The following is a 26,592-nucleotide window of genomic DNA, read 5'->3' on the forward strand; positions in this document are numbered from 1 at the left end:
CCAAACATGTGTGGATTACTTATAAACCCTCCGTCTCTTTCCTAATGTCTTAACTAATGGGTTAGTGTATTCTGAATATCTATCTATCTATCTATCTATCTATCTATCTATCTATCTATCTATCTATCTATCTATCTATCTATCTATCTATCTATCTATCTATCTATCTATCTATCTATCTATCATTACACAGCTACATACATTTTATTGTATTGGAACAGCTTAGCTATTAGCTAAACAAACAGGCTTGATGGACTGAATGGTTTGCTCTCATTTGTGAAATTTCTTGGGCCTCATGCATAATGGCGTGCATAAAATTCGCACTATAACATGGCATAAGCACAAAAGCCGAAATGTGCTTACGCACAGAAAAATCCAGATGCAGGAATCTGTGCGTACTCCAGCTTTCACATTCTTCCGGTACATAAATCCCAGTCAGCGTGAAAACTAACGCTCGTGCACGTGCCTTCTGTCCCGCCCCAATTCCTCCTAGAATTATGCCTCTTTGAATATGCAAATCAATATAAATCGCCTTTAATCTCAGCCTTCTGTGAAAAGACAATGGGAAAAGCACAGGGGGAAATATAAGAATTTCAGCGAATACCAAGTGGAGGCAAAGGAGAAACATACTATTTGTTTAATTAAACTGTGGTATAATCAACAAAAGGAAGCTGATCGAGTGACATAGCGTGTTGGAGAAACTTGAAAGCTCAGCTATCCAAGTCACCGTGAAAAGGCGAGTCGTAGCCCACCGTCTGAGTGTCATATTAAAGCTTATTAGGGTACAGACAAAAAAAAAATAAACACACAGTAGGAAAAAAGCACGAAATGTCAACTTTAATCTCGAAATTTTCACTTTAATCATGTAGTTTATTTTGTCAATAAAGTAGAACATCATAAACGTCATCTTAAAATCATTTAATTAACCAGTTTCTCAAATCACATCGTAATTAAAGTTAAATGCTTTTGTTTTGTATGTGATCTTCTATGTGCTCTATGTGTATGAATCACTACTTGCTTCTTAAACCGGCTCTCTTCCTCCGACTGGACACAGAATCCATTACATTCGTGATATTACAGCTCTCTGAATAACTAAAATTCTGAGATGTATACGCGATATCATTTTCATGATGATAGGAGTTAAAGCACGTTATTAAACATGGGTTTCACGGCGCAGTGATTGTGCGCGACCTTCGATGAAATTATTTATTGCAGCAGTACTTATGGGCGGCTCTAGGCAGAGAAAGAATCGGTGGCACCTTCGCCCGCCAATGTCAATATGGTATCTTATGCACGGTGGATGGCCACGTCTGTTGCAGACACTGCAGAGCCGCCTTGTGCTCATGACACAAGCATTTAATTTTTGTCGAAATTTGCCGCTGCGTTTTTAGCTGTGTCATTATTTTCTCTTTCTGTTTTATATTCAATATGTATTGGAATGGCCGCCCCTGCAGTCCTTGCTTTTCTTTCTCCAAGTAACCGATCGCCACACAATCAGCTCTGTAATAGACGTTAAGCCATCTGTAAGCTTAGAGCGCCGATTCTTCAAAACGTTTAAGGAACATTGAACTATCTTCGTAGTACATGTTTAATTATTCTATCCTTCACACCAGTCCCAGTGAAGAATATGGATTATTTAAATGAAGTTAAAGTTTTACCTGTATAATATAATAAACATATTTTGCTGCATTTCATCTTAAAAATGATATCGTCATCATATGTAAATACGCGCTTTATAAAGTGGCTCAGGTTGTGCAATATTATAACTGTAGTGCAAGTTTACAGTGAGGTAATTGTACTTATAATTAAAAACAGTTCTACAAGGAGCAATTGATTGAGTGCGTTTATAGTTTTTGGGATGAAACTGTTTCTGAACCACGAGGTCCATACAGGAAAGGCTTTGAAACGGTTTGCCTTGGCTGAGGTAGCGTGTGCTTGATTCTGTATCCCGATAATTCTCTTTCCAATCAGCTGCTGCTGTGATTCACACTCAGATACAGTGATATAAATACTCCAAGTCGTGCAGTGAGAGTAATATGGAAAAAGATGATCCGCTGTGGCAACCCTAACAGGAGCAGCTGAAAGAAGAAGAAGAAGGAGGTGCAGTGAGAGTAACAACACTAAAGCAGTTATGGTATTTGGAATACTATGGCTATTCCCTGGACCATTAAATTGTTACAGGTTAATTACAATCAGATGCATTACACTAATAAACAATATGCGCTTAGTTTCAGTGTATTTCAGGAGTAGCCACACAGGAACAGTAGCACTGCTTTGATGCTGGGTGCCGCCAGTCTGCAAAACCGAGCAGTGAACTTGCGTACGACAAGGTATGAGGTACCGTGGAAAAGTGCATGGCTTTACGCCAAGTGTAGGTTTCATACATCGCAATTTGAACGTGGAAAAGTTCTTATGCAACATTTCTGTGCGTACGCACCGTTCATACATGAGGCCCCTTGTGTTTTTATCTATATAACAACATTAACAATTAGCAATGATACTTACATATAAGAAGGGGTCCAGCATTAATTGGAGGAACAAATGTAACACTTGCTTCAGTCTCAGCAGTTGTGCCTAGAAAAATAAAGCACATTCAAACAATCATTATTTTAAACAGTGCAATTTCCAGCCAGCATCATGACATGAGGCTTAACAGAATTATCAAATTCTCAAACTGATCAGTAAACTCCATTGATCCAAACTCAATTTGTTCATCACAAGATAGCAGGGAGATGATGCTTTTTATAGTAGCGCTGGACAGTAGCAGTAACCAATCCGGGCTGGCTTATTCACACAAACGCACACACACTCACACACACATAAACTTAATCAAACAAGGAAAATTTAGAACTGACCATGAATGTATTCTGCATGTGTTTAGGGTCAGAGAGGATTCAGAAGTGCTTAGGGAAAGTCGCACAAGTAGAAATGATTATACTTAGGACTCTGGAACTGTGAGGTAGTAATCACTGTGTCACCATGCCACTTATGATTAAATAAATTAAATTCAAAGTATACTGCAAATATAAGTAAAAATATATACATGGACACGAAGCAGTACCATCACAAACTTTTCTATAAAGCAAACACAGTTAAAATATGAAACTCCAAAAAGAGAAAAATGTGATCATTCTGATAATGGGATTGTCTGATGAAGTTAGAGGATATAGTTATTTATAAACTGTCAGTGCTACATTGTTATAAGGAATGGTAGAAATATTAAGGATCCAGCCCATAATTTGCCAGTTCCATAATTTTGGCAACTCTTTGTTGGATTGGAACCATGAATGCTAATTCTTTGTATTTCCTAGTATACTATGGTTTCACAAATAGACTCCCACATTATTAAAATAAGCAGATTGTCGATACACCATGTAAGATGGGCAACTAGCCATTTTGTGTTATTCCCTATTCTTCAGGACACCTTTTAAACTCCATAAAATATGTTAAGTTTATTTAAATTTAAATAATATGCAAAATGTCATGAAAATCCGCTGAGATGTTTTGAAGTAATGTGTGGTTTTTGTAGTGTTATCCCATTACGGCTGCCCAATTTAATTCTTGAAACCTATACTTTTTAAATTGCATGAAAAATAATGTACAGTTAGATGCAAAGGTTCATGAAAATAGTCATATTTAGTTTTGAGTGATGTATGATTTTTGTGCTGGCCTCCTGTCCCACCACTCCAACCCACCAAGGGTTCCAGTGAATTGCTGATGTAGAAGGTAGCCTTCGTCGTAAGTAGGGTCAAATTTACAGAAAAACCCAAACTCATTACCATTGACTGGACTATTTCATTGTGATAACACGGTTTTGGTTACCTGCCTCCCACCATTACAACCCTGTTTTTATTATATTCAGTTTCAGAAACACCTCATTCCAGTACAGTTTTGCAAGAGGGCCAGAGTCTAACCCATCCCTGCAGCTCTGGCACCCCAATCTATTTATTTTAAATTAGCTTATAAATCAGTGCTTTTTCTCTGCTTCTTTCCCAGTGATCTTTTAATACCGTTCTGTGTTACTTTTATCCTTAAGGTTTTGTGTAGTCTTGTGATATTGTATTCTGGGAAAGGAATTATACAAAACAATGACTGATCTTTTGCACTAATAAGAGACTGGTTCAAAGAATTTTTGTTTTCTTAGAGCAGTTCTGCAGAAAATAAATCTTCTTTGTTATCTAGGGAGATCATTTATGTCTTATTCCAGAAAAAAAAACGTTTCTCGGTTTAATTCTCTTTGTAAACTAACTTAATAGTTGGATAAAAGTTGATCTGCTTCTGATTGGGTCGTTTTCTATAGCTGTCTTTAGTAAGATTTTATTGCAAAGGTTTTAGGCATTCAGACCTTTCAAAGTCTAATAAAAGTGTAGTTCAATAAAAGGTCCTGTACATGTCAATATTGTGATTTTTTTCAAACAACAGTAATATTAAAATTTCATTATCAGAGATCCTAAACTCATTCTTGGTTTATCCTATAATTAATTATCAATGCCCATTTGAAAAGAGAAAAAATCAATAAAGATGTCTTGCCTTCCTGTGCAGAGCTGCTCCCTACAGATAAGATCCACAGCAGACACCATATCGGTGCCTGATTCCTTAGGCCCATTTTGTCCTGTGGACTGAGCGCCTTCTTCTGCAGGTGCTCTCAGCTGGAGACTCTCTCTAGTGACCTGCTACTTGGTTTATATATGGAGAACCCCTTGTGGTTCATGCGTTTTGTCTGGATCAAAAAAAGGCATTATCTCTGAATGTTAAGGTGGGGCTGTTAAGATTTATTCACAAGAAGAAACAGGATGATGCCTGAGTAAACAGATTTTCAAAGCAAAAGGCTTTCAACAGATGGAAAGTATTTATTACAAATCAATGAAAAGACACTGAGACTTTTTTTTTTGTCTTATAATTGTGTTCAGTAATTCTAAGCCGGAACTAAACACTCATATCCTTGTTTTTTACTGATGTCTCATGGACACCACATTAACATTGGAAATCACAAACCAAGCCTGTGGCTAGTAAATTAAATCAGACATTTTTCTTTTGAACACTTAAATCTTTGGGATGTGAGATGAAGGTGGAATACTAACATCACATTATTTCAGACGTGTTCATTAAGTATACATCGCAGTTTTCTAAGCCATTTTTTTCAGCATGACAAGGACCAGTGCATGAAATGTAGGCAACTTGGTGGAATAAGAATTAAGAAAGAAGACTCACTGTTAGTGTCCTGAGTTTGTTTAGTGTCACCATAGAATAATTTGGTCTAAGATACGTGACAGGACAAGAGATGGTGTTGCCTGATAACTAGTAATATAATACTAACTGATAATCTCTAACGTCTGATAGCTCTATCTGCCATCGATATTCAACCAATGTGAATTTTTGGGGCCTTAGAGGTTCTTGAAGGAGGCTTGATCACAAACAGCAAAAGATGTGACAAGTCACTGACTGCTGTGCATTTTGTTTTGTCTGTAAAAGACAGGCATTCTGGGAGTAGACCTTTTAAAGAGAATAAAAACAGGGATGCTGGGTACAATGAGAGTAAGGGTTTCTAAAAAGCACTGTGACCTGCTGGCCCCGGAATTTTACAGGACCACCCTGACTCTGAAAGTAATTCTAGGAATTTCAGCAAAGTAAATTCCAGAGGAATTTACAAGGCTGCTTATTGAACTTAATGCCAGAGGTTCCTGGTGTCATGACTGTGGCCAAGAAAGAGAGGAGAAGGTCAACAGAACGTTTCTGCACCTGCTAAGCGTATTCACTATGATTCATTTTATCATTTTATTTGCATACATTTTCCCACTCCTTATTAGCAAGAGTCATTTATTTGAACATCCTGTCACTTTTACAAACAGGGATAACTTCAAGCAGCAAAATGTTATATCCAGGGAGCATTGGGTTGGCAGGGCCTTCATCCTTAATAGAATACTGAAGTATGTCAATTTATGAAAATAAAAACATAACTTATTTTCAAGTAGGAATGGTTCTGTGAACAGTTTTTGCTTACTGAATTTTATTGTTCAATTCAACATATAGTGCACAATTTAATTAACTTGACTTCAGTCTATTCTTATACAGAGTTCTTCTGTGAAGATAAATTTAGCACACTTAAACAGAAACAAACAGTAAGAAGAAATGAAATGACATAATATTTAAGTAAGAAGAAGCACATGATATTGAATGAATGGTAGTAATGAGTTCCATAAGCTTTAACACAAAGGTAATGGAAATCACGCTAAGAGAAGGTCTGCCTAAAAGTTATGTTTCATCTGACAGTTTTACTGGTTATAATAAAACACATGCTGCATAATGGAGCACTACTACCAGTGAAAGTGCTGAATAAGAATACTAAAAATGATATGTTGCAGAAAATATATGTAGTGAATTAACTATAGTGTTTTGTTAAAAAAATGTAAAAAATGGTGTATGTGAAACTGTAAGCACTTGCCTAACCTGGACCTCTGCATGATTACTCTGTCACGGTAATTTCTCCACACACCTGCCATTGAACCCCCTAATCCAGTTTTGTGTCTCAGGGACTGAAGCCTATCTCAGCAGCATTTGATTCAAAGCAGGACCTGATTCCGGACAGGAGGCCTACGTCCATTATAAGGTCACTCAACAGGCCTATTTAGAGGTGCCAATTGTCCTTAGATTCAACTCAATGGGATGAAAATGGGAGAAAATACCAAAAAAAAAATGGCCATATAATAAACACGGAGAGAATGTGTAAACCCCACACAGACTGGGACTAAAGCCAGCAGCAGGAAGCAGTGAGGCAACAGCACTAACCACGGTGCCATTTCATAGAGCATTCTCATGACTCTCCAAACAGCTCAGATAATTCAGACTTTAGTTAGAATGAAACAATGAAGTAATACAAATATCTGAAAATTAGTTATTATTAAGGGTTGCTGTGGAAAACCGACCATAATTGGGCTAGCAAAATGGCTTGAGCTATGATCTGCATAAAACTGCAGTGCAATGAAGCACACAAAATCAAGTGAGCCAGGAAGCACAAGCCTGTAAAAGTAAGGAAATAAAATGACAGGGGTGATGGCCCGTCAAAGGAAGAGGCTTGTGTGAGGCAGTACGGTACTCCATGATATGCCAACAGGATGACAGACTTAGATAACGTGAGTGAAACTGTAATGGACCTTTTTGAAGCAAACTGTCATTTAACACTACATACCGCGCATGTGTAATTCGTTCATACCTCCAGTTTTCTGTAATCCAGCACAGAGACTCTGGTGAGTAGGGCCTCTCCCAAACACATTGAGTGCAAAGCAAGAGCCAAAGTTCTAAACATCGTCCCAAGTCCATTTAGATGGTGGTGTGGCGTGTTACACTTACTGGTGTGTGTTTTTTTATGTGGTGATTTGCTCTTTGATTGGTTAACTTGATACCCAGTTGTTTCAGCGTCTGGTTATGTTTACCTCAGGGAATATTTTAATCAGCCTTGTGAATTACTTACTTTACACAGGAGCTATTTCTTATCAAGTTCTTTTTTTCTATTCAAAACATAAGTACACTTAAATAACACAGCAAATATGTCAATATTAACTCCTTCCTTTGGAATGTTAGTTACTAGTTTCACTTAAAAAGGCTTCATAATAAAATTGTCACATCTAAGAATCTATGGTGGGGCTCACAGACTTTCAAGTAGAATGTAACTCCTGGGTTCAGCCTACTGTAGTCATTCAGCAACCCTATAAGGAAAATCAAAGAGGCTAATCTTCTGGGTTGTGATTTACCGTACTCTACTCAGATTAGTGAAGATTACGTAAAACTGAGCAGAGCTGGTTCTGTACATCCTGATTGAAAGCTGTAGTCCTGCTTCTCTTGACTAATGTAAACATTAAATAAGCCCTCCATTGGGCTTGTGAGGATAGAGGTGCTCAGTCATTTGAGTAAATCTTAGCAAAGCACGGAAAATATTTATTGCAAAATGCCTTTACCTTAAAGTGTGCTTATATTGTGCTCTTTTCAGAATCTGGCTCAACTCAAGTACACAGTCAAATAAATATCGAATAATAGCTAAAAAATATAATACAGTGCAACATTTCCATAAGAAAATTGAAAAATGAATGACTTTTGAGATCATATCCAGAATAACACCAAATAAGCCAAAAGATGTGCAAATATTGTGGCTTTATTATATAAATTAACTTAATAAAGGGGTGAACACAAGCAGAAGAGTGCCAAAACAAACACAAACGAAACAACCCCGCTGCCATTGTGGCCCTTTCCAAACCAGACTTTAGCCCCTGCAGTCCTGTTGTGGTGCTTAGCCCACTTTCCCATCTATCATGTACTCAAAAGCACACACATCATATTTCTCTTGCTCTTATTTTTTAACTCCCTTCAGCCTCTTTTCCAGCCACAGAGTAAGCCTTTGCCACTAGCTCTTCTGTCTCAGGTAGAGTGGTCGTGAGGCGCCTTTACATCTCATTCCAGAAGTGGTCCTTTATTTACTCCAAGGAAATCAGATGAGTTTATCCTCTAGCAGCTCTAGGTGTTATTGGATCCCAGAGCCTTCAGTTGCCCTTAATAATAATAATAATACATTTTATTTATATAGCACCTTTCCCATGCTCAAGGCACTTCACAGAGTTTAAGAGAGAACGGCAGGGTATACAGTATATAGCATTATACAAACCAAATAAATAAATAAAGAAGATTAAGACAGTAAATTCAGAGAAAAGCCTAACAGACATCAAAATTGATGGTCTAGCACACACACACAGGTTACATGAGCATCTTGACAGAGAGGTAAAGTGAGAGAAGGGTAATAAAGTCAAGCAGAGCTAAAAGCCTTCCTGAACAGATGAGTTTTGAGTTGTTTTTTAAAAGAATTCATGGAGTCAGCTGACCTGATTAATTTCGGTAGGTCATTCCAGAGTCTGGGTGTTATACAGCTGAAGGCCCTGTCACCCATGGAGTGTAGATTAGTGTGGGGCACGACAAGATTGCCAGAATCAGAGGACCTTAGTGGGAGGGCAGGCACATAGTGATGGAGAAGATCACTGATGTAGTTTGGCGCGAGGTTATTTAAGGCTTTGTAGGTTATTAGTAGGATTTTACATTCGATTCTGTAAGACACAGGGAGCCAGTGAAGACGGAGCAGGATGGGTGTTAAGTAGCCATGTTCCCAAAGCAGCTACATAGCTGCCTGGTCTGATAGATGGACGGCACAATTTTCATGGGGCCTTACATCCCTGCCAATGTGCTGGAATGCATGCACCCAGATAATTCCTCTGTCATGCTCTTGACACACCAAACTCCTAAGAGACGTTTCACCCCCTAGTGAGTTTAGCATTGCCTCAGTGGGGACTGAAAGATCTCTTGTAGGAAATGCTGAAGTAATGCCCTTGATTTTGATATAAATGTTTAAAACTTTCTTACACTGGAGGCTAGATCAATCCAAGAGGTATTGTACATTAGTTTTTTTCCCATTTAGTTTTTTTCCCATTATTGGAATTTTAACAAGGCCAACTTCTTGTGATCAGTGTCCTCTCTGTAGTGTAGGTGTTAATATTTTTTATAAAGTAAAAAAAAAATAACATTCCTATCCATCATAACAGAATTTTGAAACCCACTCCAACCAAAACTAAAGTCATTGTAGGGACTGAAGTCTCAAGTTTGCTTTGTTTTATTTTAATCCTTTCAGCTGCTTTTGGAATTAAATGCACGCTACTTCATTTGATCTTCATTTTAAGTGAATGGCCGGCTTTCCATTTGCTCCTTGAATAGCATGAATCCATCAAGAGATGGAATTGACAAGACACCAAAAGAACAACGCATACATACATACAGGCCCATGTGACATATTATGTTTCCCACAGATGTTGCAAATGAGGCGGATGATTACAACTCTGGCCATTTCCATCTCATTGATTGGATTAATTTCTGTCAATCAGAGAGGCCATTGCACTGAATTTCATGTCCTGTTTCTGAAACTCTTCAGGTTTATTCAGGCCTCAGGACAGAGACTAGTAGCCTATTGAAAATCATTTTTCAGCTTTTCTCATTATTTGTATTGAGACATTCAACTGATTTTGTGTAGAAACTCCAGCTGCATTTTTTTTCTGATACACTTAACAGTGTGTAAGGTATCTGAAGTCCCCTATTATATAACACTAGCTGTGTAAGCCCGTGCTGTAAAAAGAACGGGCTCCTAGAAACTATTGAAATCATCAGAAAAGAAATTGCAGAGTCGGCTGTTTCGTTTTGTGGATGTGCTCCCTCTCCTTGTCTATCAGCGGCTAAGCGAGTTTCTCTCTCGTTTGTCTTTCCTCAGCGGTTTCACTTTGGTGACGAAGTCACTTTCTTTCAGCTTTATGCTATAGCCTTGTACTTCTTTTTTCTTCCAACTTGTTAACTTGGGGCCGTCTTGCTGGCTCTTTGAGCTTCATTGGTGTAACCTCGCACATTCTGGGCTGGACAGACAGACACACACACTTCCACGTGTAGACGTTTCTATACAAGATTCTGAGGTACTTAAATGCATATTATTGACCATTCTCTCTCTGATGTACACAAACATACCTACCTTCCTCTATATAGCACTACTGTCTGCAGACATGATGCTGTTACTAACGGAGGAGTCAACTATGTGGTAATAAAGCGCCACTTTCTTGTAGAATGGGTTGAAGATATTGGGTCTCATTCATAAAATGTTTGTAAATTAATTGAGACATTTGTGCATTAAAAGTGAGTTTACTAAAATCTTACACTACATCCACAAACCATGAGTAAAACCTCAATTTTTTCCTAATACCCTGCATAAGTAGGTTCATAAATACCAATCAATTGTAAATTTGTCATCAGTTCATTACCATAATCCATAACCATCAGTGCCCCAAACCGTACCATATAAGGATGTGCAGTCACACATGCCCAGGCTCTTTAAGCATCAACTGTGGTTCAGGTTCATATTAGGCCGTGGCACGGTATTGGAGGGAGAAAAGGTAATGATTACCCAGGGCCCACTTGGAACTTAAAGCCTGGAATGAAAAATGTGTTTTCTTGGGGGAGGGGCCCATAGAGACTGCTTATGTACAGTACAAGTTATTTTTAGAAAAGTGGTCAGAGACTGTACACATTTAGGAGACAAACAGGCTAAGGTCAGCTGCAATTAATTTTTCAAGAATATAAAGCAAATAAACAAGACAAAGGCAGTGGTTTTCTAATCTAATTTTTTTTTCTAAAACTAAGCTCTGATATTTAGTTAATCAGGACTCAAAGACTTACTTCAACTCCAGCACATCCTTGTGTGTAATATGTCAAATTATGTCTTGCAAGATAACTACCATTGCTTAGTGACAAGCCATGCTTGGTAGTCAGAATCTGATGAAGCTCTGCTAATGCAATGTTCTACCTTGTTTGTACTGGATTCTGTTTTATATTTCCATCTGCAATGAAATCATTCTTAATTTTAGAAAACTATGATTCTTATTTGGAAAAATACATATTTTAGCTTTTGAGTATCTTTAATTTCATTGGTGTTTACTGTAACTGAACTAAAAGTTTATGATTCTAGGTGATCTTTTGAATTCCTAATCTGGTAGACAGTACATGTCTGATCTGAATTTTAAAAGGCTAGAGCACTGAAAGGCAACCTTTTTTGAATTGTGGCGCGCTAAGTCCAAAAATTTTCTTTTGCGGCGCACCTGAGGGACTGCCCATGAATAAAGTCGTGACGACACAATCTATGGACAATCGCCAATAAAAACAGTTAATTTTACAAGTTTGAAAGACATTTTATTAATAAAGGAATCAAAGGATAAATCTTAAATTTAATTAATGTGAACGTTGAGATTGTTTTTCAGCACATATGAGATTGATACGAGGATCAATTTTCGAAAGACAGACACGCATTTCCTTGTCGATCATTTGAAGTCTCTCGCATTTCTTAGAGTTAATTTCCTTAAGTGTTCCGTTATCTGTTTTTCCAACATAAAATATATATTTTAAACATTATCTTTTTAGTCAACCAAAAGCTCAAAAACACTAGCAATTTTAAATATTTTACAAAAGTTTTTGCGGTGCCCCTAGAAAATTTGCACCGGTTGCCCGACAATGGGCTAGAGGGAAGGAAAGTGTAAAAAACTCATATTGGAGTTGAAGAGAACATTATAAATATACATGTATATACAGTGGTACCTCTGGTCACAACTGTAATTCGTTCCAAAACTCTGGATGCGAACCGATTTGGTTGTGACCCGAATGTAATTTCCCCAAAAAGTTGTATGTAAATACAATTACTCTGTTTCAGCACATACAAACTGTATGGAAATATTTTTTAAGATTTTTAAGCACAAAAATAGTTAATTATACCATAGAATGTACAGTGTAATAGTAAACCTAATGTAAAAATGTTGAATAACACTGAGAAAATCTTGAACAACGGAGAAAACTAATGTTGCAAGAGTTTGAGCTACACCCTTACGAACTGCTCGCTGTAAACACTTTTTTTTATGAGTTTTAAGCACAGGGGAAAAAAAATAAAGTTTGAAAAATCCTTAATTTATACAGAAACTAACCATAAACAACCAAGAAAACTAACCTTGCATGAGTCAAGTTCAGGCGTGAAGGAAGTGAGGAGGAAGCTAGGTGGAGAGGAGTTTACAGTTTTGAGGGAGAGTCCGGCTCCACAAAGGAAGATTTAGATTTAGAAATCAATAGATTTCTAGTAGATTTCACCTTCTTGTACTCGGCGGCAAGATCAGTAACATGAACGCCACACTCATACTTTTCAATGATTTCTTTCTTTAAGTGGATTTCAATTTTCTTTGAACCTTTCTTCTCACGAACACTACCACTCTTCACTTGCTTAGAGGCCATGGTTAATTGCAAAATTAATGCAAAAGCACACAAAATTGAGCACAAAGAGTTCACAGTTAATGCACACACGTCTGACCGAGAACGATGTACAGGGAGAGACTGAACACATGCGGAAATCATAGGCGCGTACAAACCGGAAGGGAAACTAGCCACCAGTGTTTTTGTTTATCACCAGAGTGTGTGGTCATGAACAGATGCAAAAGTTTGGCAAACTTTTTGATCGTAATCTGATTTGTACATTCAGAAACGTTCGTGACCAGAGGTTTTAGTTTGTGACCAGAGGTTATAGTATATATATTTATATATATATATATATATATATATATATATATATATATATATATATATATATATATATATATATATATATATATATATATATATATATATATATACATATATCTTGTATCTGAGAGAAGTCCAATGGCTTCCAGAAAATCAACTTTATTCCAATCAAAACAGGAACAGTCAAGGTATTTATTCAAATGGAAGCTACCCCTTCAATACACACAGACACAGCAAACAACCAGTGAAGTGATCAGGTCAGTTGTCAGGGTTAGAATGTTCCCTGCATCAACCATTGGGTGACAAGATGTGTTATGTGGGGAGGCTGTGAACTTGCAGTTGCCTCAGTGGTGCTACGAACCTGCAGCTGCCTTGGTGACAGGCAAGCAACCCTTGATGTCAATGTGTCAACCATGTTTCAGCATGCAGCACATTTGGGAAGGGTCTCAAAGGAACTCAAAAATCTCACAATATAAAAAGCAAATAACAATAAGAAGTTGGGGCACCAAATAGCAAACCGTGTACAATTGACAGAATGAAGAGAGAAATTGGTACAAAATCAATAGGGCGTGCGTTTTGATGAAACATCATTGCAGGTGTGAGTCCATCAATTGCGCTGAGATATGGAGGAAGGGGTGCGTTCAGATTGTCCAACTGGAGGTGGTGTCACTGCTCCTCACTCTGTCGTTCTTCTGGTCTTATGGCAAAAGGAAAGGAGAGACTGGTGGTAGGAGTACCAACCCTTGACTTGAGGTGGAATTACCTTCAGATGAGCCCTGAAGTTGTCTCCCAATTGCACATGTGTGACATTGCCCTCCCTCAACTAAGACCCGTTGTGTTGGGCATCCCAAACCGAGAGATCATAAACATTTGAGAGAACATAAAGGAAGCCCCAGTAATGTAAACTTAAACTTAAATGGCTGGAGGTCCAAGAACTGCCTGTTGACACATGGATTTGAGACTTTGTGCAAGGCTATCTATTGAAGCAGGGCATGGTCAGTGACTAGAGTCAATTCACAACCAAGAAGGTAATACCTCAGCTGTTGTTGAGCCCACTAGAGCTTTCTGTTCAACCACGACATACCTCTTCTCTCATTCCAGTAGTTTCCATCTCAGTTTCATCACATAGTGATCAACACCATCAACTCTTTGGCTCTTCACAGCACCCAAACCTGTGTCTTAAGAACCTGTTTGGAGAATGAAGGGTAAAGACAAATCAGGGGATATCAAAACAGGTGCTAAGTTAAGGGCCTGCTTAAGGTCACAGAATGCTGGCTCCACTTTGTCTCTTTTTCCACTGCATTGGGAGACACTTTTTTGTGAAAACAATCAAGGGTTAGGGTTAGGGTTCTCTTTCAGAAAAACTCAGTATGAATCAGTGGTAATACCTTGGTAACCCCAAAAAAGCCACCTTTTGCTTGGCTTGCAGACAGTGCCAATTCAAAGTCTCAATGACTCTGGAACACTGTGGTCTGACCGTTCTTCCACCCACTGCATAGCCTAAATATTTGGCCTCTATCAGTCCAATCAGTCCAAGAAAAACATTTCAGATTTGTTCGGAGACCCTGAAGAACTACCAGAGCATGCTGAATGTGTTTCTTGACGATGTCATCCAGGCAAGTGGCACTATAGATATTGTGGGACCATAGGACTTTATATACCATAGGATGGAAGATGACCAGTGCCCATGCAAATCAACTGGGATGACACAGTACTGCCATTGTCTACTGTGGGTGCTAAAAGCAATATTTTCCTTGGCGGATCCAATTAATGCAATTTGCCAGTTCTCTTTTATCATGTCAAGAGTGGTCAGATACCAAGCCTTTCCAAGTTGCTCAAGGAGCTCATCCACTCTCATGGCACTGTATAGGCATCGAAACGGGACAGAAGTAATTTCAAAATCACCAACTACAGTCTGGCTTTGGTTCTGATATGATAGGACCAGGGACTAAAACTTTCCCCAATAACACCAAGGTTTCAGCATTTGTTTTAGTTCCAGCTGAACGTCTGCTCTTTTTGCTTCCAAGAGTCAATACAGGCATTATCTAACATTTACCCTGATTCTATAATAATGCTATACATAAATCATGGAGGTTTACCCTGGCTTTTCATCATCCACCCTTCAGACAGACAGAATGCTCCTGTCTTTGGATGGGTGTCAAATTAGAACCATAATGAGTTGCCTATTATGAGCAAAACATGAATGTCTTTAATTGGAGGGGGATTCAGGCACCAATTCCTTCCACAGCTTTAACAGGCTGGTGTGATAAATTCTCAGTCAAATAACGATTTGGTTGTTTCAACAACTATTCGACCAAGGCTTTCCTCTCTTTAATTTTGTAAGACCCATGCCAATGCAGTGAGATGTGGGAATTAAAACTATAACTTGATCTCTGGGATTGAACTCATGGATAGTGGCAAGTGGGTCTGGGCTGCTTGCTCAAGTTCCATATTTTCTTTTATGATGGGCCGAATCTTTTCAAATCTGTTACATACTTGTGAGATATATTCTAGAATGCTGACGGAATGGAATGCTGCATTCTCCCTCCCTTATTTTACAATATCCAATATACCATGGACTGTTCAAATAATTGAATTAATTCAAAAGGTGAGAACCCCATGGAGATGTGTGGGGCTTCCCGGTATGCAAATAGAATGAGGAGAGGCAACTAATCCTAATTTCTCCCATCCTCCTGTCAACCTTACATAGCATCTGTTTGAGCGTCTGATTAAGCTTTTCAAATGAACCATTAGTTTGTTGAAGATACACTGAAGTTTTAAGGTGTTTAATTCTGAGTAACGTATTCAATGTAAAAGGCATCCCTCTCTAGACCCTCAGTTATTCCAATCAGCTAGTGTTGTAGTGAAATGTCTTTGCAGAAGTGAGTCCATGAGCTGCCATAATCTAGTGGTAGTGTTCTATTTAAGGCAGCCTTTGCAGGAAGGAGTGGGTTTAAGTTGTCGGAACTGGAAGTGACTTGACTGTTCCTCATGGCATCGTTCTTCTGGTCTGTAGGCAAGAGGAAAGTAGAAGCAGTAACTGACAGCACCAACCCTCACCTTGGGGTGGAATTACAAGCACACAAGCTTTAAATTTGTTTCCCAATCTGTCTCCCAATCACACATATATACATATCTGAAAATTTTTGAATGGTGCAGTTGTTATGGTTTCTTTACAGCTCCACAGTCCTGAGTCACAAGTCCAGACCTCACTATGAAGAGTCTACAGTTTTTCCCTTGTCCATTTGGTTTTATTTTGTTTTTCTCTGTTAACCCTAAAAGCATATGTGTTCACTTCATCAGTGTGGGTATGTGTGTGAGTGGCCCTACACTGGACTGCTGTTGCCCCGTCAAGAGTTCCTGTCTTGCACCCAATGTTGTTGTGATAGGCTTCAGTCATACATAATTCTGCATGGAAATAAATGGATTTGATAAAAGAAGAATATTATTTAATATTGTTTACTCGTTCTTTTTTTTGATGATGTTTATTTAACTAAAGAATTTAAGAAGGCCTAAAGCTGCTCTTGCAGCATTAAAAGTAAGGCAGGAACCAATGCTGGATGGAGCACCAGTCCATTAAAAGGCTTATATTCTGTTCTATTTTATTCTATTGTATTGTGTAGTGTATGTAGTAAAATAGCTAATCAGTTTTAAAGCCTAGTATACTCCTTTGAAAAAGTCTTTTGTTTTTTTGAATAATACTGTCTTAATATTGATAATCACTGGAACAGGACCAGGATATTGCAGATCTACTGTAATCCATCTTGCAAATTCACTTGCATTCTAAGTAGTAAAATACATAAACAGTTTACCCTCTGACCTGATCTCATACTTGCGTGAGCACTTGAATCCCTCCTCAAACTTTTCACTATAAAAGCAGCAATCAGGTGAGGCTCAGAGGAGAAGGTACTATTGGAAAGAAAAGTGGTAGGAGGCAGCATGGGCCTCCAAAACACCCTGCCCTTTGGGGTTCTTATATGGATCGTAGCTACTGGATATGGTTCCTCTGCACAAAATGGTAAGATTTTCATTGTATTCTGCACTTTTTGTTTTCTATAAAAACAAATGAGTACCCATTTATGTAAAATGAACATTGTGTTTTGCACAGTATGAAATACTGAGTTTTAATGTCAAACAGCAGTTATTCTACCTCCAGTACTGTTACAAATAGCGACAATAATGACCCTGTAATCTTATAATAAGTCTAATAATTTAGGGGACAAAAGCATGTTTTCACTACAGTGTAATAGGTATTGGCTATTGCAGCCATTACTAAACTCTCAATCTGGCATTACTTTGCTTGACAGAAGATCCTAATAAAGGAAACAAAACTGGGATCCATATTTAAATTCTATTTGGGTTGGTTTCCGACAATTACATAATTTTAAAGAGTAGAGTTGAGGTGTATCTGAAAATTACTTTTATAATGTGCTTACACTTTTATAACATGCTAATTAAAAGCAAAGTAATGTTCACTAATCCAAGCTGAAACAACAGCTTTAGTTACTACACCTGTAATAGAACAATAGGCATCTAGGTGGGCTAACAAGACTTCTGTCTTATTTAACTGTGGAAATAGCATAGTAGTTACAATACAGTAATAATGTTGGTAGTTCAGAGACAAGAAAGATTAATATGAAGAAAATTCAGAAAACACCTTTTCTATTGGCATATTAATGGTGGATATCATCAATTTTAATTAACATAGCAAATGCAAACTTATCACACAATTTTTGCACAAACAGCAGTCAAATATATACTGACAATGACAAGCAAACATCATTATGGAGTTGGTTCATCACGTATATAGTACCCCAAGGGTAGTCACTTACTATAAGCTATCAGTTCCTGTAATAAAAAAATGATTAATCCTATAAATATATTAGCAGGTCATGCAAGCCTTACACAAAGTCAATATTACTTACATCACCTTACGTTAGCGTGAGCTTCCCAACTATAAATTCAGAAGAGCTTTCTAATAATAGCCCTCCATCTGAAATTATCATTAAAGCCAATCATATTCTATGGAGCTTTACCAAGTCCACATGTTAATAACTCTAAAGGATTTAAGTAAAAAACACAATATGTTGTACATAACTTTGGACGACTTGTGCCTAACATCATGTATATTTTGATTATCTCATGTACAGAGTACAATGAAATTGTTATTAATCAACAAATCGTCACCACTTTCGTTGACTAATACCTACCTTATTTTGAAACTTCTGTCTTCCTTACCTAAAAATTCCCAAAAGAAATAACATTTTACACTTTTTTGATTTTCTTAATAGTTCACAAACTGCTCCTGCTCAGTGGGTGTAAAATGCCATAACTCTCTTCTTCTTTGCCATTTTTCTTCCACAATTTAAGTAAATTAGAAATTGCTTTTCCAAGTTATATTTAGACTGCTGACTCAAGCCTAGCTTAAATTAATTAGATTATTTGAGCTTGAATTCATTGTCTCAAACACATGGCACTGAGTCTTCAATGCTTACAATGTTCTTATTTACTTAACAACCCATTAGGACATATTTAGATTGAAAAGTCTGCTTAAATCTTCATCAATACCTTTGACATTTTCTAAAATCTGCACCAGATTCATTGTCTTATGTATTCACGATTTTCAGATGGCTTTGCTTCCAACTCTACTGTATACCATATACTAAGCAGTTTAGAATGATTTTGATTTATGAAACAGTTTGTTAATCTACATGCCTTCTTTACATGTTTAGTTTCTGCCTTAGCCTTTTGCACAATTAGGTTTCTGTTCTGTTTGACCCTGCTGATACTGACGTTATAAGATTAAAGCAACTAATGAATCAGGTAACTTTCTGCAGTCTTTTAGCTACTTAAACTGTAAGTCAAAATGCAGTCAATGGAGGCAGAGATGAGCATTGGTGCAGTGCCGCAAACTTAAAAGCAACCATGTTACTGTAAAGCAGTCAAAGTAGTGCTGGAGAGAGTTACAGTTTTAATGAAATGAAAATGCAGAAGAACTGTATAAAGACTAGTTATTCTTCTCATTGATTTAGTCCTGATGTTGATCATTAATTTTGCTTGTTTTTCAAAGCACCTTGAGCCTCATGTATAATGCCATGCATAGAATTCACACTAACAAAACAGGAAATGTGCATATGCACAAAAACATCCAGAAGCATAAAACTGTGCATATGCCAAGTTCCACGCACATCCCCTTTATAAATCCCAATAAATGTGAAATTTAATGCATGTGCACATTCTTACTGTCCCTCTCCAACTCCTCCCAGAATTTCACATATTTGAATATGCACATCCATATAAAGAGCTCTGTCCGTTCAGTGTTTTGCTAAAAGACAATGGCAAAGGCCCATGGAAAAAAGAAAAAAAATCAGAGAATGCAAAGTGGTGGCAAGGGCTTTCGCAGGGTGGTATAAGCAACAAAAGGAAGTTGATGGAGTGATACAGTGTGGCAGAAAACTGAAAGTCACAGCGTGCCCAACATAAAAATGAAGGGGTCAGATATAAAAGTAGACTTGAAACGCAAGTTGTAGCCCACCGTCTGTTTATTATGTTTCAGACAATATTACAAAAGCTGGCTCCAGTGCCAAGGATTTGACTCCAGGTGCTGCTGTGCCCAGCACATCTTCATATTTTATTTGCACTACCATCTCTGCCTCGGAAACTGCTGGGTGACTATCTAGTTGTGTGCTGATGGACGCTGTTCAGGAGTCACATAATACAATAGTGGATGCTGTAAAAGATGTGGCCAATGAACTAAGGAATATAAGGGCTATCATATGTGATATTGACCACAAATTAAAAGAATTAGTTAAAAAACAAATGCTGCATCTGATTACCTGTTTTTACATTCTGCTAATTACATTCAAATTAAGTTGTAATGCTGTCTGATATGGCTGATCATTTGGCGGGTCAGGATCAGGTTCCCTTCAGGTGCGGGCAAGCCACTATTGTGAGCCACATTATGCAGCACGCTATATGCTTGCACAATGCAACACTCTTTCTGTGCACTATAGAGCAGCACCTTAATAGAGTGAAAATGCTTTCTGTTTACATAAGCAAATTCATTCTCTGAATGTGCCTGTATAGTGTAGCATCGGCGGCAGGCTCCACAGTGGATAGATTCTCTGCTTTATACATGGCTCTTTAAGGTGACTTGTCATCTTTAAAAGAACAGCTTGCTTTTGCCACACTAATTGAAAAAAGCACATGCGACTGTACGGAATTGCCATTTTTACAGGCTCTTCTGCTATAGATAATGTAAAGCCAGCTCATTCTTTTGGTAATTCATCCCTGGCTGCTGTAAAATGTTCAGCACAGTTACAACAGCATTGTGCGTACAGTTGACCACTCCAACTACATTTGGAAATCTGGACGTTGCTATGAATTACGTTTTGATGCTTCCTAGTTCAACCATAATGTAAGGAAATCTTATATATCTGGATGACAAGCGGATAATACCATCCTATACGGCTGGCATGGCACAACTCAGTGATGTTTGTAAAATACCCAATTGTTCAGCAATTTTACGTTGAAAAGCTCCTGTGACTCAAAAGCTGAGTGTAGACAGAACTTGCAAGGAAGCAAGTACAACACAATTCTTCAGAGTCTGCTATTGTAAAGCCAGCGCCTGTTCAGCACAAAGCTCCAACAGGATTGCTCTTGGAAATCAAAATTAACTTCGAAGTCAGTTACCATCTTCTATAAATACTCGCTCTATTCTAATTCTAATTCTTCCACAGCTATGGTAGTTGGAATAGTATGACCATTCCGTGCACCATTATATTGTTACAGAATGATTACAATCAAAAGAATTACATTTGTAAACAATATGCAATTAATTTCAGTGTATATGATAAATCCCATGTCATTGATGTGAATGTAAAAAAGAAAGGGACACCACACAGAAACCATAGCACTACTTTGACACTGGGTGCTGCCAGTCTGCAAAACCAAGCAGAAAAGTGCATACGCACAGTGTGCGGCAGGCATGAATATATGCTTGGGTTTTTATATGTACGCACCATTTATATATGAGAAACCTTGTAATCTGATAAATTGTTAATGGTTCACAGTTAACTCAAGATGTGATAAATTAGTTTACCTCTGGTGTAAGACAAAGTAAAAAAAAAAAAACTTAAAACATGACTAGGTGGTTCAGTGCAATGTAGCTCTTCAATTTTTCTTACTGCCTGAATAAGAACTCAGCCAACATTTGAAGGTCTCTTGAGTTTTACTTTGAACCATAGAGTGAAATCATTTATTCCATATGCATTTACACAGCTCTCAGGGAAAAGCAAACTTATGAAATAATGCCTTAACCAACTGAGCCATTGTTATCGGGCAAACAATAATGTTTGAAAGCCTTCCTATTCTTTGCAGTTTCCTTCCCTTTGACAGATTCAGTTAAACTTTGTTTGGTCTGCAGTCGCTTAATCTGCATTTGCACTTGTAGCTTTTAATTTAGGAATACATCTGTTAGGTCACTTTTTTCACTTTTGTAAGACTGAAATCAACTTGTCATCTGGAGACCAAAAGTGCTATAATATTCCAAATGTGGCCTCACAAGTGCATTATTGATCATAGGATAACCAAATCTTCTTTAGATGTATATCTTCTACATCTGAATATTAAACTCAACATCCAAATATAGAAATGTAATCATAACTGCATGTCATTTGATTGTATGAAAAGGTGAGCCTTCATTTTTTGTCTTTTCATCAAGTGTACTTGGTAGCACCCAGACCCCTTGTTCCATGAATGCTTCAGTATTTAACCTTTCAACATCATTGCCCTGTTTTTATGGTATCGTCTAATGTTCCTAATATTAAACTGATAAAATAACACAGCATAACATTCTTAAACCTACTTAATCCTATTAAAAGTCTGTCTTACTAGCACTGGCCGCAAGGTAGGAATTACTAGCCCATCACAGAGCGATGCAGAGTGGCCATTTAACCAAAACGCACATCTTTGGAATGTGGAACCCCACAAACAGGGATGGATGAATGCAAAGATTATTTTCACATTTTCAGCTCCTTCCTCCTGTCAAGAGATAGATGCAAATGTATTTTGTAACAGCTGTTCAACATCTGTTTTTTTCTGAAGCTTCACCTTACACTTTCGTTATTTGACCATTTGCCAAAAGGCAGTGAAACTACTAATATTATGGTCACTGTATCTTTGATGCTCTGTTTCATCTGCATTCCAAGTCTGAATGAAAGAAAAATGCCATGGAAATCATCTTTGAACTAAGCATACTCTTGCTGTTATGTGTTTCTTCCAGATTTTCCAAGTCCAGCATTCAGGCCTAGCACTCCAGCTGTTCTGCTCCCAGTTACGGTACAACCCATTTTAATCTGTAAGTCTTATTATTTTTTTTAGTTAAATTCTTGCCTAGTTATACTGAATTGGATAAAACAGATAAAAATTAAGCATTAGGGTTAGCTTCTCGTTTAAATTTTGATTATGTGACTGGTGCATGTATCTTTTATCATGAGGCAAAGAAAAATCTCAGCTAAAGGGTCAAAAAGTGCTGTAGGGTTTGTGTCAACCCGAGCCCGCTTACAACTGTTTTCCTTTAGAGTGGTAAAGTCTGTGTCATGTTGTAATACTGCCTACAGCAAGCAATGGTGCACTGCCCACAGTGATATGAGAAAGACTGCTGTTTGTTAGGTGAAGTTAGATTTATCTCATTTATGATTTCTTGAAGAACCACATGATTGTTAGATACTGCATGTCCTGATATGTAAAACTGCAGAAATGAAAGAGGAGTTGCTTACTTTAAATATCACTTTAAATCTCTGCTGCACTGAATTTGCAATGCATTCTGAGAAATAGATCTTTTATCTTTTCACACAGCAGAACTGTAGCACAGTAATTTAACCCTGGTGTCTCATTAGTCCAGAGAGTTATGCTTTTTTTACTCTGTCAAATTATCATTGGAGATTTGAATGTTTTATGCACTGCGGTGGGCTGGTGCCCTGCCTGTGGTTTGTTTCCTGCCTTGCGCCCTGTGTTGGCTGTGTTTGGCTCCAACAGACCCCTGTGACCCTGTAGTTAGGATATAGCAGTTTGGATAATGAATGGATTGATTGGTTATTCTATGCATGTTTCTGTGGGTTAGTCTCCAGGTATTCTGGTTTCCTGTCATATCTCAAATACATAATTGTCAGATTGTAAAGAAATTCTAAGCTGATAAAGTAATTGAACCCAGAAACGTCAATAACATATTCGAGAATGATGACACAAACATTCAGCAAGGGCTGTTGTAAAGATGATAAGTGCTTTAGTCCATAATAAATCCAAACATGGGTTCAAAACCCAAAATGTAAAAATCAGTGCAGTGCCAAAATTCCTCATACAATAAACAAAAAAAAATTCAATAAAACAGGTGTTCAGAGGGTAAAAGGTTCAATAAATAAGTCCATGAAAATGAGGCAAGGCAGATCTTCTTCTTTACAATCATGAGCCATGGTGCAACACTCTAAAACTGACATCTCCTCCACTTATTCCACTTGCAACAGGAGGAGACATCCTCTGACAGGTGCAGTCAACCCATAAAACAGGCACGGTTTGCCATCTCCACCCCTTCAGCATCCTTGGGGTGCCATTCCAAGCCACACTCACACCTTGGTGCCCGTGACAGACACAATACAATGGACCACTCTTGCTACAATGCATCGCTCCACAGAGCAGCCCTCTTCATCTCCTCTAAGTATTGGCCACATACTTCTCCCTCAGGGGTGCTTTCCCAACCACCTTCCTCCACACTAAACTACACCAGATCCCCTGATCCTGCCCCTCTCTCTCTGTCTCTCTTTCATTAACCTCCATTTTCCCTTTCTCCTTCTCTTTATTTCATTAGCTCTGTCCATTCCTTTCCTCTGTTCTTTTTGACTTCTTTCCTGTTTCTTCTTTTATTCTTCCATATGCATGGTGTCTCAAATATAACCTGCGGGAGGTCAATGAGAAAATTGGAATCAATTGTGAACTCGTGCTCAAGAGCGATCAGCCACAATCACACCATTGAACATCCTGGGGTGGCACGAGTATGAACACCTATGGAGCCGCACCATTTATTATTTTATTTAAAAATGGCACATTGCCACAAACCTGAATACTACAGTGTGTGTACATGTGTATGTGTGTCTGTGTCGTAAAAGCAAACAAAGTGCAACAAAAGAAGGGTTGGTGCCCTGCAGGATTCTCCATTTAATATTTGTCCCCAAGATTTCAAAAATCACACAATAATGAGAGGAAGTAATCGTCATCTTGATGAGGCTGAAAATACAGCAAGAAAAAATAATTCAGAGGTATAGAGCTCCATGGTGTTTGAAGCAGGTCTGATGATGAATGCTAGCTTCCTGTGTTGGTGTTGATTAAATGTTGGTGAAACCAGAAGAAGTGGAGAGTTACGCATTTGGAAACTGACATCATTGGTCATCTGATGATTTTTCTCCATCATTTTAGGGAAACAAACAAAACGCCTGTAAAGTGCTCCTTGCACTTACGTGTTTGACACCAGTCATAATGTATTACAAAAAATAGGGTGCAAGGATTTTTATTAGCAGCAAGAACTCCAAGAGTATCTGATTCCTTTCAGATTAAATTAAAACCCTAAAGGGCAAAGGAAATGCAAATGCATATTTTTACCTTTTTTTCTTCTCTCTCACAGCTAGCAATCCCATGCATAACAATCGTGTTTGTAGTACATGGGGAAAATACCACATCAAGATGTTTGATGGAGAGGTCTACCAGTTTCCTGGAACCTGCAACTATGTGCTGACTTCCCAGTGTGGGAGTGCCTATGAGGATTTCAACATTCAAATGCGGAGAACCATTGTGAATAACCAACCTTGGATAAGCCATGTAACCATGAAGCTGGATGGGACAGTTGTAGAATTAAGCAACGGCACCATTTCTGTAAACAGCAAACCGTAAGTTGCCAATTTTGTGGGTAGAGGTGAGTGGAGGACTTAGGTATCATTTGAGGATGATGGCCTGTCTGATACAAGAACAAATACAAACCTTGATTGAGCATCTTAGATTGTTACAACAGTCTCAGCATTCAGCCTCAGTTTCATGGACTAATTTTGTTCTCTTAAGTACTGTATACGTCTCTGGTTTTAAAAATTTTGCAGGCTCTATAAACTTAATTGCTATATTATTTCTCAAAACATGGAAATGCTTAGTGACACCACATTATATTTGCCATATCTGAACTTTGAATTTACATTTGCAAAAAATCTAACAATAAAAGAATATTCTAGTCTTTTCATGCTAACTCAAGCTTCACTAGATTGGTATTCTTTCATTACCAAAAGACAGTCAAATGTCTGCAGATTGTATTTTATGGCTTTATTATGTTCATCTTGTTTGTAGGATTTCACCGCCCTATAGTCAGTTGGGAGTCCAAATTGAAGAGAGCAGTTTGTACATCAAAGTCACGGCTAAATCAGGTGTTATGGTCATGTGGAATGGAGAAGATGCACTGATGGTAAGAAAATAAAAATGTATTATTAACCACACTGTTTTGAATTTACAAGATATTGGACACATAGTCAAATCACCAGAGGTTATTTTTAAAACTATACATTGCATTTATGAGGCATCAACAGCCTTATTCGAGGACTGTGGTGTTTGGGCAATGAGGGAAGGTTGAGTAGTTGAAACATTTTAGTTGGAGGTCAAGAAGACACAAAATTATGAAGGGAACCAGTAGACTGGAATCCAGCTGTCATGTTAAAATGAGTTCTTGAACAATTGCCAATGGGTACTTGATGGAAGCTTTCTTCATTATACATACGTGGAATCATTGACTAGATAATGGAGTAGGTAATGGTGCTTTGGAACTTTTAACTTGGTGGTATTTGGCTAAAATTAGGTGATTAGAACTTAGTTAAGATAGTAGGATGCATAATTCTTTTGTCCCATTTGTTATGCATTAAAAACTTCAAATAAGTGTATTTCTAGGACAGCTTACTAGCAACATGCTTTGAATGGTGTTGCAGTTTAGAGAAGCTTCCTATTAAATCCTTTAAAATAATTTTTGGGTTGCTAAGACAACTTTTTATGGGCAAAAATTATAATTGGGCTATGTCTTTCCGTAAAAAATGGACACTTCTGTGTTTTTGGTACTTATTGCATGTGCATTGTGTATGTGATGAGGCTGGTCACCATTTTAAATTAATTCTATTTGTTTCTATTACTGCTACCATTTTAAACATTCCTAAACATAAAGTTAAAGTAAGGTGAAAAAAGACATGATGACGATGATGCAGTAAATATTTTCAGCTCCATCAACTCCTTCAATACTCAACAATTTTGAAAATCTGGACCAGATTCATAGTCTTCAATATTTAGGATATTTAGATCCCTTAACCTCAAAGTTTATGCCATTTTGATTTCATGCTCAGCAATTTAGGAATAACCTTGGTTTATTTGACAGTTTATTAATCCACATGTTTT

At 37.7% G+C, this 26,592-nt stretch overlaps 1 protein-coding gene across 1 annotated transcript in view; it reads left to right on the plus strand.

Annotated features, from left to right (window-relative positions):
• The first annotated feature begins 17,064 nt into the window (after window positions 1–17,064).
• Window positions 17,065–26,592, plus strand: part of LOC120525875 (mucin-5AC) — a 38,857-nt gene continuing 29,329 nt past the window's right edge. Inside the window, exons 1-4 of the mRNA XM_039748574.1 lie at window positions 17,065–17,143; window positions 22,409–22,483; window positions 24,800–25,061; window positions 25,507–25,621. Of these exons, the coding sequence (XP_039604508.1) occupies window positions 17,065–17,143; window positions 22,409–22,483; window positions 24,800–25,061; window positions 25,507–25,621 (531 nt within the window). The remainder of the gene's footprint in view (window positions 17,144–22,408; window positions 22,484–24,799; window positions 25,062–25,506; window positions 25,622–26,592) is intronic.

The sequence above is a fragment of the Polypterus senegalus genome, chromosome 1 (genome assembly GCF_016835505.1).
Source record: "Polypterus senegalus isolate Bchr_013 chromosome 1, ASM1683550v1, whole genome shotgun sequence".
NCBI classification, from domain to species: domain Eukaryota; kingdom Metazoa; phylum Chordata; class Cladistia; order Polypteriformes; family Polypteridae; genus Polypterus; species Polypterus senegalus.